Source organism: Miniopterus natalensis, chromosome 9 (assembly GCF_054644295.1).
Source record: "Miniopterus natalensis isolate mMinNat1 chromosome 9, mMinNat1.hap1, whole genome shotgun sequence".
In the NCBI taxonomy this organism is placed as follows: domain Eukaryota; kingdom Metazoa; phylum Chordata; class Mammalia; order Chiroptera; family Miniopteridae; genus Miniopterus; species Miniopterus natalensis.
Window position 1 is genome coordinate 77268574 of NC_142089.1, and position 15201 is coordinate 77283774.

Below are 15201 nucleotides of genomic sequence, written 5' to 3' on the forward strand. Positions count from 1 at the left end.
TCACCACAAGTAAACAAATGCACAGGGCGGGGGCGGGGCTTAGCACATGGGGGAACATTGGCCTGCACACATTAAAACTGCTGCAGAAAGCCCACATGACAACAGAACCAGTTACCCCACTTGATGAGGTGTGATCACAAGCTAATAATTTGCTGAACATCGTTTATGAGTGGTGACTCTTGGATTTAAATATGTAGGCTATAGTTGTAGATATGTTCATTTATATCAGCAAAATTACTAGAGTGTTTTTTTCAACATATAGCCTATTGGCCAAAATTTGTTAAAAATAATAGTGAGTTAATAACAAAAAAACCTGTTAATTATAAGCAAATCTTGGTTAAAAGCATTTTATTTATTTTTTAAATATGTTTTTATTGACTTTTTAGAGCTAGAGAAAGGGAGGTAGAGGGAGAGATAGAAACATTGATGAGATTGATCTGCTGCTTCCTGCATGCCCCCCACTGGGGATTGAGCCTACAACTTGGGTATGTGCCCTGACTGGGAATTAAACTGCTGACCTCTTGGTGCATGGAAAGACACCCAACCAACTGAGCCACACCAGCTGGGTGGTTAAAAGCATTTAAAATTACCATGGTGTTAATTTTCACACATGACATATGGACCAGAAATGTCTGTTAAATCCGAAGTCTGTTATATCGAGGTCTGCAAAATTGAGGGTTTACTGTATGTTAAGAATTCTCGGTGGTCTTTCTTGTAACATTCTTTACCCTTTGATTTCAATTCTGTTAGCCATATGGTATTTAACCTTCTTATTTAGAGTTGACGTGAATCATGTCTCAGGATCTAAAATAAGAAAACTGCGTACAATTCTCTAATGAAGCTGCTCGAAATTTCAAACATTGCATTTTTTTATTGTTAATCCTCACCAGAGGATAGTTTTTCCATTGCTTTTGAGAGAGAGAGACAGAGGGAAAGAGAAACATTAATGTGAGAGACACATCGGTTGGTTGCCTCCCACACTCACCCTGACCGGGGCCAGGGATCAAGCCTGCAACTGAGGTATGTGCCCTTAACCAAAATCGAACCCGAGACCCTCCAATCCGAGGACTGACTGATCCAAACCAGCTACGGCAATCATTTTTATTTTTAATGCTATTTGTAGATAATGTGTGCTGTAGTTGTAACCTAAATTTTCATTCTTTTAAAAGATTTTTTAATTAAAAATTTTTAAAATTACAGTTGACATTTAATGTTATGTTAGTTTCAGATGTACAGCATAGTGGTTAGACATTTATATAATTAAATTTTCATTCTTTAAGCAGATTCTTTGTAACAGATTGAGATACACATGCACATGTGCACACACAGTCACACATACATATGACTTGCTGAAAACTAAGTTTAGACTGTACTTGGGGTAGACTACTGTGGAAAAGGTAGTTTTTTCTCCTACCACATGGTTACATGCAAAATACACAATCATTGTCTCTAGTGCTCCAGTGCTAGCATACACCTACCACCTTTCATTTTCTTTTATGAAAATGTTCCTCTGACTTTATTTTTTTTGCATTTTGTTGATTCTGTTATTCAATACGGTAAGTTCTCAATGTCATTGCCAATAGGTTCTGTGACTTTATTTATTTATTAATATATCTTTATTGATTTCAGAGAGAGGAAAGGAGAGGGAGAGAGATAGAAACATCAATGATGAGACAGTCATTGATTGGCTAGCCCGCAACCCGGGGCATGTGCCCTGACCGGGAATCGAACCCCGATTGCCTGGATCCCAGGTGGACGCTCAGCCGCTGAGCCACGCCCAGCTGGGTGATTCTGCGACTTTAAGTGAAACAATGTATAAGGAGACCAGTTTTATCAGAGCTAATTGATGCAAACAAGAGTTAAATTCCTATTGCATCTCATTAACATTAAAAAAGACATGGGATGAAAAAAACTACATTATTTGAGGACCCATTGTAGTTTATTTTACTTAGCGCACTCTCAGTATACAGTCATATACTCTTTCAAGCCTGTTTGTGGATTCAAACAGAATGAAGAATGCAAAGCCTTCATATTTTTATGTCTTTTATAACTATTAACTTATTTATGTTTGAAAGAAAGTTCTGTATATATATTGTGGGAGCTTCTGAGTTTTACACAGGCTTTTTTATATTTTAGAGTGTGGAAGGGAGGGAGGGAGAGTGGGAGAGAGAGAAACATCATGTGAGAGAGAGACATCAATTGGCTGCCTCCCGAACCTGCTGGGACCAGGGCGGGGATTGGACCTGCAACCCAGGTAGGGAAGCCAACCCGAGACCCTCCAGTGCACAGGCTGACACGCCAGCCACTGAGCCACACTGGCCACGCCGGCCAGGGCTACAGAGGCTTTTTACAGAGGAATTTATTTTAAAGGCCATGATTTAATACTTTTGTTTCTGTTCAGTCTTCCCTAATTGGCGATAATAATGATTTATACCTTAAAAGACATTTTCATACATTATTTTGTTCAACTCATAACAGCCTTAGCAGAACTTTCAGTTCACTATTACAAACTTGACAGTGGCCCTTGTTCATAAACTGTGGCATACATCTCTGTCCGACATTCTAAGAGCAGAATTGCTGAATCAGAGGCTGCATATACACTCTTAAGGCTTTTGATATAATTTTGTCACTTCCTATTGTTTGATCCTACTAAGGCTCAGTATTTTTACTGTATTTATTCTGTTGTGAATTGCTTGCTTGAGTTTTTTTTTTTCATTACTAAAACTATTAGGCCCATCTTTTTTTTATATCAATCTTTTGACAAATATATTACAAAAAGACACCCTCCCCCCCCAGCAGTTTGGCATTTCCCTTTTGCTTTGCTTTATTTTTTAGAGCTTTTGGCTTTTAATTTACCAGTTTTTTTTTGCACAGACATTTAAAATTTTTATTGTGAAATTTTTTTGTCTTTCTTTTATGACTCCTTTCCCCTTTTGGCTTGTATGCTTAAAAAGTTATTCTGCATCCAGTGATTAAGTAAATTGTTATTAACACTCAAATGAAATTATTAAATTTAGGGTTTTAAAAACCTTTTACTACTCCAACAAAATTTCTTATTGCTGATTATTTAAATTCAGCCTACTGTTATGAACTTATTGAAGAAATGACTCTTCCTACCCCCTTCCTTTCAAACAGGATTTCTGCTAAATTCTGCATAATAGAAGTTTGATATTAGGGAAAGTAATCTTACCTTTCGTTTGCATTGTTCAGTAAGATCCAGGGATATTTTAATTTTTCAGATGATATTTTTGCCTCAAAGTTTACATATGAAATTAAAATCAAATCAGTAGTTATAAATATCGCATACAATTCTGGCTTTATTTTGGATTTTTAATTCCTTTTTTTGGCTACTCCCTAACATAAGCACTGGTGATCTGTTTTGCAGAATCCTTGCAGCCCTTCCTGGAAGCCTGTAGCAACACTTTGTTTTTTCGGACTTGCTCTGTGCTGCTTCGAACCCCTAAGCTTGATCTGCAAATACTAGAAAAGCTCAGTATTATTCTACAGAAACTCTCTAAAATCAAGTAAGAATTTTTTATTTCTAATAATTTTTATTGAAAGATATATTTTTGTGATCATTTAGACCTTTCTGAATCCTATACTAGTTCAACTTTGATTATTAAATCAAAATTTTCAGTAAACATGTAGAAAATGCTTATTAATGCTTGTCTAGGACCACATAGTGATACAGTACAATCATCGTTCTAATCTTAGACTGTCTTGTTGTTTCTGCTAAATGAACTTTAAATATCACAAACAGAGGATGTAAAACTAAGCAGTTTTTAGCAACTGGGTGGTAGTGTCAGAACAAATTATTGCACATTGGTATTCTGTACTGCCACAGTGGAAACAGAAAAGGTGGCAAAAGTGTATTTCTCAGATTCTTATTGATGCACTAAAGTTAGTTTAGGCAATGAGAAAGAAGCAAGCAGGAAAGATTTTAAATAATGCTTATTGTAGGAAACTATATGGGCTTGCTACTGCTACTTATTTAAATTTTACAATAAGAATTGGGGGCTTTCTTTTTATATTTGCTCTTATGCAAATATTGGTATAATCATTTTAAAAATTAAAGAATAAAGGGCATAGATTTTAAGGTATATTTTCTGAGAATCTTGGTATAGTCCAATTTTTATGACAGTTACATTATAGTTTGGGTTCAGCTTCTCTGCACCCTCCCTTTCCCCTCAGCCATGATTTCCATGGAGGTGAATTTAGGTGTTTTACCAGGGCTCATTATGGCTGAATAGTAAATATAATGCATCTTGAAATTGTTTGCAGATGTGTGATAGTGGGCTCATATGTCCTATTTAGTGCCTAGCACACCATACCACACCATTGTAAATTATTAGTTATCAAATTATAAGCTCATACTCAACTCACCAAATTACTGGTTTTCATCTGGTGTCAGTTAAACTTACCAAATCATTGTCTTCCTTTTCTTGAAGACCAACTGTTACATGATTGTCTTGATTTACAATTGGTAAATTCTCAATAAGGCTATTACCTGTGGTACCATGAAGCTGCAATTATGTTACTTAGGTATAATTATTTCTTAAGTGTTAATTCATGGGATTTTTAAAGTAGTTCCAAAGTGCAAGTATATCCTTGGGTTGGGAACAGTTGATACTCAAGCAGTCTTAAAGTAAATCTTTGAAATCACAAAGATGTAAATTCTTTTGTATCAAGTGGATGGTTATATACAGTTATTTCATAATTTCTCTCAAGATATAAGTATATGTAGACAGGAAATAAGAAATATATAATCAGATATAATTCTGATTGATCAGGAAATTACTAACTGGTTATTAGAAAGAGGATGGTTGGAAAGATATTTTGGAGCAAAGGCAAAGGTAAACCTATTTTTTGCTACTTTGAGAAGCTCAGGATACTTGAAAGAAGGCGATCAAGAATTTGACCTTTTCCAGCGATTAGGCAGAAAGCAGTTCTCAAGTGTGTGTTAGTGGCTGGTGCAGTTTTCAGGATTATGAAACATTTCCTTTTTCCTTCAACTCTCTTTCACTGTAGGCCTGTCTTATAACCCACTTTCTTTGTCTTGGCATGTTAATGCTTAGTTACCTGTTTTCTTCACTGTTTTTAAAAACTGGTGCCATTTTTTCACATTCACACATGTTATCCCAGTGTCATTACAGATGAACTCTTTAAGTGTGTGTAATTAAATTAATGAGCTCATTCTCTTACAGGAGTAATAAGAAGTTCTTTGAACTTTTTACAATTCACCTGATGCTTCAGGAAATACAAAGGACAACACACCCAGAGCACGCCTTCCTCTGCATTAACCTCAATTCAACTCTGTTCAATTTAGGGTTAACGAAATGCAACTCCTTGGCCTCCAATGCAAGCCATTAGACTGGCTTATTATTATTTTATATATTTTATATATGTGTTGCTTATTTGTAAGGTTGCAAAAATCATCAAAGTAACTAAAAGTCTACCAAGTAAAGTTTCTAGTAGCATCATTTATCATGAAAAATAAAATAGAAAAAATTTTAACTTTAAGAATGAAATCTATAGAAGCTCTGGAATTGTTGGAATATTATAATTCAACTAAGGTAGTACTGATGTGCAAAATAGAATTTCCAGAATTAATGATGCTGGGGTTATTTTTTGTAAAACTGCTTTAGAAAAATTCTTAAAATTATGTGATTATTTGGAATAAAACTGATGTTTATGTGGGAACAGGGCTAGATCATGTTGTCATTCTGTTTTCTTAATATATTAGAAATCTCCCCTTTTGGAAAAAGTACATAATTTTTAACTACTATCTTCATATTATAACTTTTCTATATCTCTTAGATTCACAGATACTGATTTTTTTTTATTGTGCTGTCCATGGAGTACTTTAGAGAAAAAAATTTTATTTTCCAAAATAATTTAATTATTACCAAAGTGTATTTGTACAAAAAAAAATTTTACACTGAAAAAATGTCATAATCCCAACACTCAGAAATATCTCCTGATGTAGCCAAAGATGAGTGGAGTAGCCAGAAACAAAAAAATCCATTATGGGTATTTCAGAAAATAGAGTCAGTTAACAGAGCAAAAGACCAGCTCTTTCAGAACACGCAGTACCTAGAGATGCCCCAGTAAGAGTGCAGATGCCAGGTGGCAGAGCAGAGGCTGGCACTTCAGCATGGGGTATTTGATGTTTCTGAAGAAGAGACCAAGACAAGTAAAGCAGAAACATTATTCAAAGGGACAGTTGAATAATGATTTGGGGGAGGCAGGGGCTAAAGAAGGATCTGCATGTACAGATTGAGAGAGCTCATCATATTCCAGAAAAATCAGTGAGAAATGGAGTCTGTAATTAGACACATCTTATAACTTAGATACATTACAATTATAATTTAATGGTAAGTATGAAATTTTAAGGATAAAGGCAAAACCAAACAAAAATCAGTTACCTGCAAGAGAAGAAAACGAAGCTCGCCTCATACAATGCCAGAAGTTGATAAGTATCCCCTCCACTTTTGGAGAGGGAAATGTTTAATCTAAGAATTTATACCTAGTGAAGATGTCTTTCATAAGTGAAGACAGTGGAAAGAAATGTTCAGATATGCAAGTGTTTAGAAATTATACCACTTACTATTCTTGAGAAAAGTAACTACTTAGATTATTCGAACCAATTTAGAGATGAAGGAAAATTGAATTTATTACATCAAACTCATTCCAAAAGACTAGTGAACACTGAAACCACTTAAACATGAATACACTTAAATAATTGTTGTAAATCTGTTTTTAATGGAGTGGAATGTTGAATTCTTTAAAAGAATAAGTAATGGGAAAAGCAGTCATTTATTAGTAAGAACTTTGTTAAGACTATCTTAAGTGATGTTAAAAACAGGATTAAATGGGACCCTGAGATTGAGGTGAGACAGAGAAGCTAGTAAGTAAAAGTTTTCTACATTTTCATCACAAATACAGTCAGTGTGTTCCATTTCAGTATTAACTTTGCCAATTAGAAAAATGAAGGATAAAAGAATGCTTTTGGAAAATGTCAGAGTAATTACTACTAAAATTAAAAGCAAGATAAGTATTCTCAAAACGTTGAAGAAGAAAAACAAAATAAAGCCCGCTGGGCATGACTCAGTGGTTGAGCATCGACCTAGGATCCAGGAGATTGCAGTTTGATTCCCCAGTCAAGGCACATGCCTGGGTTGCAGTCTCCATCCCAGTAGGGGCCGTGCAGGAGGCAGCTGATCAATGACTCTCTCATCATTGATGTTTCTATCTCTCTCTCTCCCTCTCCCTTCCTCTCTCTGAAATCAATAAAGATATATATATATATATATATACACACATATATATATATATATGTATTTAAAAAGAAAAACAAAGTATTTACAAAGACATAGCGAAAGATAGAAAGCCAGGACCATGTGAAAAACAAAAATATTTAGGATAAATAAAAGGTTTTAAAATTATAAATTTTGTATTGTCTTGTGTTGATAAATTTGAAAATCTGGATGAAATGGACTATTTTCTAGAAAAGACATTATCAAAAGTATTTCAATAAATCCCCAATAGAAAATTATTAAAGCCTTTTATAAAATTATGTAAGAATTCTTTTGAAAAATGGCATCAAATCCAGGTGTTTTACAGATGAACTGTTTAACATTTCAAGAAGGAAATATTTAAAGCTATTTAGACTGTCCCAGAATGTTGAAAAAGCATTCTAATTTATTTTCTAGACTTAGCATGAACCCAATACCAAAAAATTGACAAAGAAAGTAAAATAAAATAGATTCTAAAGTCTTAAAGAATAGTGAACTTCCCCAGCTGGGTAGCTTAGTTGATTAGAGCTAAAGGAGCTTGTTACCACCAGCAAGTATTATAAGAAATTTTAAAGGGTCTCTTTAAAAGGAAGAAAAAAAGAGAGGAACATAGGTATAAAGAATAAAATGGCAATATTGCCAGGCCATCCTTTCCATCTTCATGGGGCTGTTGCTTCCCCTGTACCTGATCTTGTCCCTGAGACCTGAAACCACACCATCATTGGATGTGTCAGCACAGCCTGGAAGCAAAGAACCTAAAACATAAATGAAAATAAGAAGAAAGAGAAGATGGCTGCAGAGTGAGTAACTGGAGGCTGCGTGCCCCTGATCCCGGCCAGGGACTGGGTTTACAGCTAAAATACTGCGCAGTCGGTTTGAAAAGTCAAGAGAAGTGTAGTGGTTTGGACATACTGTAGGGAGCACTGAAGAAACAATGTAGTGACTGGTAAGAGGAGGAGAGTCATGGAAAGGGGGAGCCCCTCCGGAACAGGTGCTTGGCTGAGAGGCCGAGTGATGTGGGCTGCAAAGCTCCCTCCCCTTGGGAGTGAGGGTTCTCAACCCCAGGCAGAGAACCCAAACCCAGAGTAGCATAAACTGAAAGAAGAGCCCCCATAGCATTGGGCTGAGAGAACCAGGGGAATTCTGTCTGCCTGGGAGACCAGGACAGCACCTTCCCAGTGAAGGAGCTCTCCTCCTGTTAGTAGCCTGAGGCTGAGAAGTTCGCTCTGCACTCTGACTACTGGAAAGGCCACTCTGAGGAGTTTGGGTCCAGCAGAGGGGCCCTGGGCAGTACCCAGCAGTGACTGTGGGACCCTCTACTTTCTTGAAGGCATTGTGCAGAGCCCTAATTAGTAACTAAACTGTTTGGCTTGGGGAAAGGAGAAAGGGTTCTCCCACCTCAAGATTGGGCTTGGAATCTTTCCTCCCACCTCTCGATCTAATCATCCTGTGGGGTTAGCAGATAGGGGATTTTTGGCCCACAGTGCAGAAAGTTGAGAGCATGAGTGGAGCTCGGAATCTCAGTTCCACTTTGCTGAGACCAGCCATGTGGAGAGATCTGAATCCTTCACAGGGCTGATTTCATAACCCCTCCTGCTTGGACCTGTGGTGTGAGGGCACAGGTACTGCACAGAGCTGGGATTTTTGTATTGTCTCCCCTGGGAAGGCTTTTGTCAGGGAGACAGATGAGCAAGTGCTGGGCTTTCTGACTGCACTGTGGGGAAGCTGCTCCAAGCTCCCTTTGAGTTCAGCCAGCCAGTCCTGGGAAGGAGAGGTAGAGCCCACCTTGCCCTCCCGCAGTTTGGGAACACCACCCCCAACAGGAGACTGGTTCAGCTCTGTGAAGTCCTGGATACCCCTGCTGGGTGCAGTTCTTTGGGGGAAGGGAGAGCAGCTCAGAGCAGGACATTGCAAGTGTGAGACCCCCAAAGGCTACTGTCTGGGACCAGGAGGAAGTGCTTAGCCCACTTCTGGAGACTCTTTTGATCAATCCCACTGAGCCCAGGGCAGCTGAAACTGCTCCTACAGAGAAGATTGCAGACTGTACCCAACCTGAACCTGCAGCAGCCCACTTTAGGGGAAACAAGAGTTGTAGTCTCTGGTAGAGACTGAGAAGTTTGGCTTAGAAGCAGAGACTAATTTCCTCTCATTGAGCTCCTGATTGCATAATTTCTCTACAGGAGGCCCACTAGCCTGAGCTAGGTTAGCCTGGGTCCACCCTACTGGAGGAAGACCAGACAACATCATGGGGGAGGCAGGGTAGCTGATGGATAGAGGCTGACCTCAGGGAGCCTCAGATCAACCACAGATCTGCCCCCACTTATAAGTTAAAGAAGCTGAACCCTTACACAGATTGGTCCCTCCTATGAACACACAGGTCTAGCAGAAGCAGACACAAACAGTGAATACAGGGTGGTAAAGGATTACCTCTATAGACACCCAGCCACTGAGCCCATCAGGACACCTTGAGACTGCACCTGCACAGCAGATTGCACACCATGGTTGGGGTTGAGGCTCATAGTCAATCAGCCAGAGAGTTTACTCCAACCGTGAAAGGGCAATCAGCAATCAAGATTCAGTTACAACAGGAAGGCCCAAAACAACCCTCACAAGAGACATTTTTAGAGTCTCCAGCTTAGGAGATCAAGGAGACTGCACCACTGGGAGCCACAGGACACCTACACCACAAGATCACCCCAAGACTGGGAGTAATAGCAGTCCTTTCCAAACACATGGAAACAAACACAAAGAGACAGTCAAAATAGGGAGACAACTCCCAATGGAAAGAAAAGGAAGAAACTCCAGAAAAAGAGCTAAATGAAATGGAGACAAGCAATTTATCAGGGAATTCAAAGTAATGGCTATAAGGATGCTCAAGGAACCTAGTTAGAGCAACAATACTATGAAGAAGGACATAGAAATCATGAAAAATAGATGGAAATGAAAAATGTCATATCTGAAATACAGAACACACTGGAAGGAATTTCCAGTTGATTGGATGAGGCAGAAGATTGAATCAATGAATCAGAAGACAAATAGAAAAACACAATCAGAACAGAAAAAAGGCAAAATAATAAAAAAGGAGGATAGTTTAAGGGAACTTTGGGACAACACGAAACAACATTCACATCATAGGGATACCAGAAGAACAAGAAAGTGAGCAAAGGCTAGAGGACCTGTTTGAAGAAATAATGACAGAAAACTTCCCTAGTCTGCTAAAGGAAAATGTCACACAAGTTCAGGAAGCAGAGAGTCCCAAACAAAATAAACACAAAGAGACCTACACCAAGACACATCACAATTCAGAAGACCAAGATCAGACACAAAGAGAGAATCTTAAAGGCAGCAAGAGAGAAACAGTCAGTTACCTACAAGGGAGCTCCTATAAGGCTAGCAACTGATCTCTCAACAGAAACACTACAGGCCAGAAGGGATTGGCATGAAATATTCAAGGTAATGAAAAGCAAGAATCTGCAACCAAGAGTGCTCTATTCAGCAAGGCTATAATTTAAAATTGAAGGTGAAATAAAGAGCTTCCCAGACAAAAGACTAAAGGAGTTCATTACCACCAAACCAGCATTGCAAGAAATGCTAAAGGGGCTGCTTTAAGAAGAAGAAATATATAGAGAGTAACATAGCATTTTTAAAAAATGGCAATAAATAAGTACCTATTGCCCTGACTGGTGTGGCTCAGTTGGTTGGGCATTGTCCTGTGCACCAAGAGGTTGCTGGCTTGATTCCTGGTCAGGGCACATGCTGGGTTATAGGGTCAACCCACAGTAGGGGGTGTGCAGGAGGCAGCTGGTTGATGTTCTGACTTCACGTCAATGTTTCTCTTTCTCTCTCTACCTCTCTCTCTAAAAATCAATAAAAGAATAAATAAATACCTATCAATAATAACCTTAAATGTAAATGGGTTAAATGCTCCAATGAAAAGACATAGGGTAGCTGAATGGCTAAGAAACATGACCCATATATATGCTGTCTACAAGGGACCTACCTCAGAACAAAAGATACACACAGGCTGAAATTGAAGGGATGGGGGGAAAAATTCCATGCAAATGGAAATGAACAAAAAACTGGTGTATCAATACTTATATCTGATGAATAGACTTCCAAGTAAAGACCAAAACAAGAGACAAGAAAGTCACTACATGAAATAAAAGGATGGATCCAACAAGAGGATATAACTCTTATAAACATATATGCACCCAAAATATGAAAAATATAAAAAAAAATTTGGTGGGCTTTAAGGGAGAGATCGACATCAATACAATCATAGTAGGGGACTTAACACCGCACTGTCAACAATGGGTAGATCTTCCAGACAAAATATCCACAAGGAAACGGCGACCTTGAATGACACACTAGACAAGATGGATTTAATATTTACAGAACATTTCATCCCAAAGTTGCAGAATACACATTCTTCTCAAGTGCACATGGAACATTCTCAAAGATAGACCACATGTTAGGACACAAAAGTCTCAATAAATTTAAGAAATACTTGATGCCAATCCCTTCTGGCCTGTAGTGTTTCTGTTGAGAGATCAGCTGCCAGCCTTATGGGAGCACCCTTGAAATCATATCAAGCATCTTCTCTGACAACAGCAGCATGAAACTAGAAATCAACCACGACAAAAAAACCTCAAAAATATTCCAACACATAGAGGCTAAATAGCATGTTGTTAAACAGTGAATGGATTACCAATGAGATCAAGGAAGTAATAAAAAATTACCTGGAAAAAAACGAAAGTGAACACACAACCAACCAAAATCTATGGGACACAGCAAAAGCAGTCCTGAGAGGAAAGTTCATAGCTTCACAGGCCTACCTCAAGGAACAAGAAAAATCTCTAGTAAACATTCCAACCCTACACCTAAAAGAACAGCAGGAAAAGCCCAGAGTGAGTAGAAGGAAGGACATAAGAAAGATCAGAGCAGAAATAAATGACATAGAAACTAAATAAACAATACAAAAGATCAATGAAACCAAACACTGGTATTTTGAAAGGATAATGAAGAACTGATGATCTTTTAACCAGACTCATCAAGAAACAGAGAGCGAAACCAAATAAATATAATCAGGAATGAAAGAGGAGCGGTAACAACAGGCATTACAGGAATACAGATGATTCTAAGAAAATGTTACGGACAACTCTATGCCAACAAAATAGACAACCTGGGAAAATGGACGAATTTCTGGAAGCACACAGTCTTCCAAAACAGAATCAGGAAGAGGCAGAATCCCTGAATGGACGAATAACAGCTAATGACATTGAAGCAGGAATTTTAAAAAAATCCAACAAGTAAAAGGCCTGGACCAGACAGCTTCACAGGCGAATTTTACCAAACATCCAAAAAAGGGCTAACAAATTGAAGAGGAGGGTAAACTTCAAAGCTCTTTTTATAAGACCAAGATTGCCCTAATACCAAAACCAGATAAAGACACAACAAAGGAAGAAAATTATAGGCCACTATCCCTGATGAACATAGATATCTGCTTTCAACATAATACTGGAAGCCCTCACCACAGCGATCAAATAAGAAAGAAGACATAAAAGGCATCCAAATTGGAAAGAAGGAAGTAAAACCGTCATTATTCACAGATGTCATGATATTGTACTTCCACCAAACAAACTATTAGATCTAATAAATATATTCAGCAAAGTAGCAGGATACAAAATTGGTGACATTTCTATACACCAAAAATGAACTATCAGGAAGAGAAGCTAAGAAAACAACCCCATTTACCATGGCAACAACAAAAAGAATTAAGTACCTGGGAATAAATTTAACCAAGGAGGTAAAAGTCCTGTACTCAGAAAGCTATAAGACTTTGAAGAAAGAAATTGAGGAAGATAAAAATACGTGGAAATATATATTGTGTTCATGGACAGGAGGAGTTGACATTAAAATGTCAATATTATCCAAAGCAATCTATAGATTCAGTGCAATTTCTATTAAAATACCAATGGCATATTTCATATAGTTAAAAAAAAATTTTTTTTTTAAATCATCACCCAAGGATATTTTTTCCACTGCTTTTCAGAGAGAGCAGAAGGGAGAGACACAGAGAGAGAGAGAAACATCCTTGTGAGGGAGACATATCAATTGGTTGCCTCCCGCAGGCCCCCAACCGGGGCATGTGCCCTTAGCCGGAATCAAACCCAGGACCCTGCAGTGTGTGGGCTGATGTTCTAACCACCGAGCCAAACGGGCTAGGACCCAGAAACTTATATGGAATTAAAAAGGACCCTGAATACCCTCAGCAGTCTTGAAAAAGAAGAATGAAGCTGAAGGTATCACAATGCCAGATATCAAACTGTGCTACAAGGCCGTTGTCATCCAAACAGCCTGGTCCTGGCACAAGAACAGGCACACAGTCGTGCACGCGGGTAACCCACAGACGGACGTGGGAGGGGCGGGGCAGGGTGGAGGGGGACAATGGGGGAAAGGGGACATCTGTAATACTTTCAGCAATAAAGATACATTGAAAAAAACCCGAGTTCCATACAGGATAGGTTGCAGAGAGTGATACTTCAGGGCTATGCGGCTGGGAGGGAAAACAGTGTATTAAAAGGCGATTCAGGTGCTCGATAGGAGATTCGCCCTGCCCTGCGCAGGCATGGCGCACACGCGCGTGGCATGCCGTCATTTTAAAAAATGATTCAGGAAGGCCCAACGCAAAGATCTTACTGTCTTGTTTTCTGTTCTGTAGCAGTGCTTGTCAGAGCATGGGGGCCACATGCGGAACAACACAAGCAACCCCTGTTCAACCCAGACGTGCACGTACCAGCTCGCACCTCTCGGCTCGCCTCCTGAAACAGCCGCTTGTTCTCAGAACCGTGGCCCTGACTGGTTCTCACTGCCCAGGTGTGGGAGTGAGAGGCTCCTCCAGGTCGGCAGGCACTCAGGAGTTGCCGCTCTTCAGGGGCGAAGCTAACAGCTTGTGTGGTGCATAGAAAGGCCCAGCTGAGAGTCTTGTTTCTAGAAGTGGCAGGCGGCTGGAAAGTGCTTGATATGTAAAGGAGAGGACAGGTTTTCATGGGGATCCCGAGCAGTCATACTTGTGAGTCGGTTTATCTGGGAAGCAGAGTGTGGGCGCGTGGTTGGGAGAGGCTTGTGGGTGGAGGGCTCTGGGGGGTGACGCGGGCATTCACCTTACAGTCATATATTAAACTGTGAGTTTATATATTAGGCACTCGTGCATGTGTATTATCTTCACACACGAGGTTTTGTTTAAATAAAGAAAATTAGGGCGGCGAGGGTGCTCCAGGAGATTGTCGTGAGCACTAAAGGCGAGGAGGGCCCTGGGCGGGAGTGAACAGTGTCCTCCCTGCAGGTGGAAAGGGCGCCTGAGTGAGCTGGTCGCCGTCACTGCCATGACTGTGCTCATGCCACGGGGACCATGACCACCAGGGGCGTGTGTGCAAGACCCACAGGCCTCACATCCTTTCCTCGGCCAGCAGAGCGTTTTAGGGCTGGGAATTCTCCAGAAGTGGACACTCCTGGAAAGGTGTCGTTGGCCAGAATCGTGCGCCTTATTTCTCTCTGTTCAGACTTTCCACTCATTGGGGCCCACCCGCTGTGTCATTACAGAGCAAGTCTCCAAACTCCTTTCTCTAAGCTCCTCCTTTGTATGCCATCTTCCTTACACTGCTGATGTCCCCGTGTCCCTCCACTTCCCGCTCTTCCTGGGCTGCCTCTTTCCCTCTTGCCGTCCCTTTGCAACCCCTTTATTTCCCAGGCTACTGACACTCTCGGCCAGCCCGCCAGGCAGTGGGCGGTGAGCATCTGCAGGAGCGTCAGTCCCCCACAGTAGGTGGGATGGTGCACAGATTTGGGAGTGCTCACAGGGTGTGAGGTCAGGGTCCAAGGCTGTGCAGTTGGGGGTTGGCTAAGG

General features: G+C 39.8%; 1 protein-coding gene across 5 annotated transcripts in view; it reads left to right on the forward strand.

Annotated features, from left to right (window-relative positions):
- Window positions 1-5700, forward strand: part of CCDC138 (coiled-coil domain containing 138) — an 88759-nt gene extending 83059 nt beyond the window's left edge. For all 5 annotated transcript variants that reach the window (XM_087820676.1, XM_087820679.1, XM_087820675.1 and 2 more), the window contains 2 exons: window positions 3386-3524; window positions 5205-5700. In XM_087820676.1, coding sequence (XP_087676802.1) covers window positions 3386-3524; window positions 5205-5370 — 305 coding nt within the window. In that variant the 3' untranslated portion in view covers window positions 5371-5700. The remainder of the gene's footprint in view (window positions 1-3385; window positions 3525-5204) is intronic.
- The last annotated feature ends 9501 nt before the right edge of the window (window positions 5701-15201 follow it).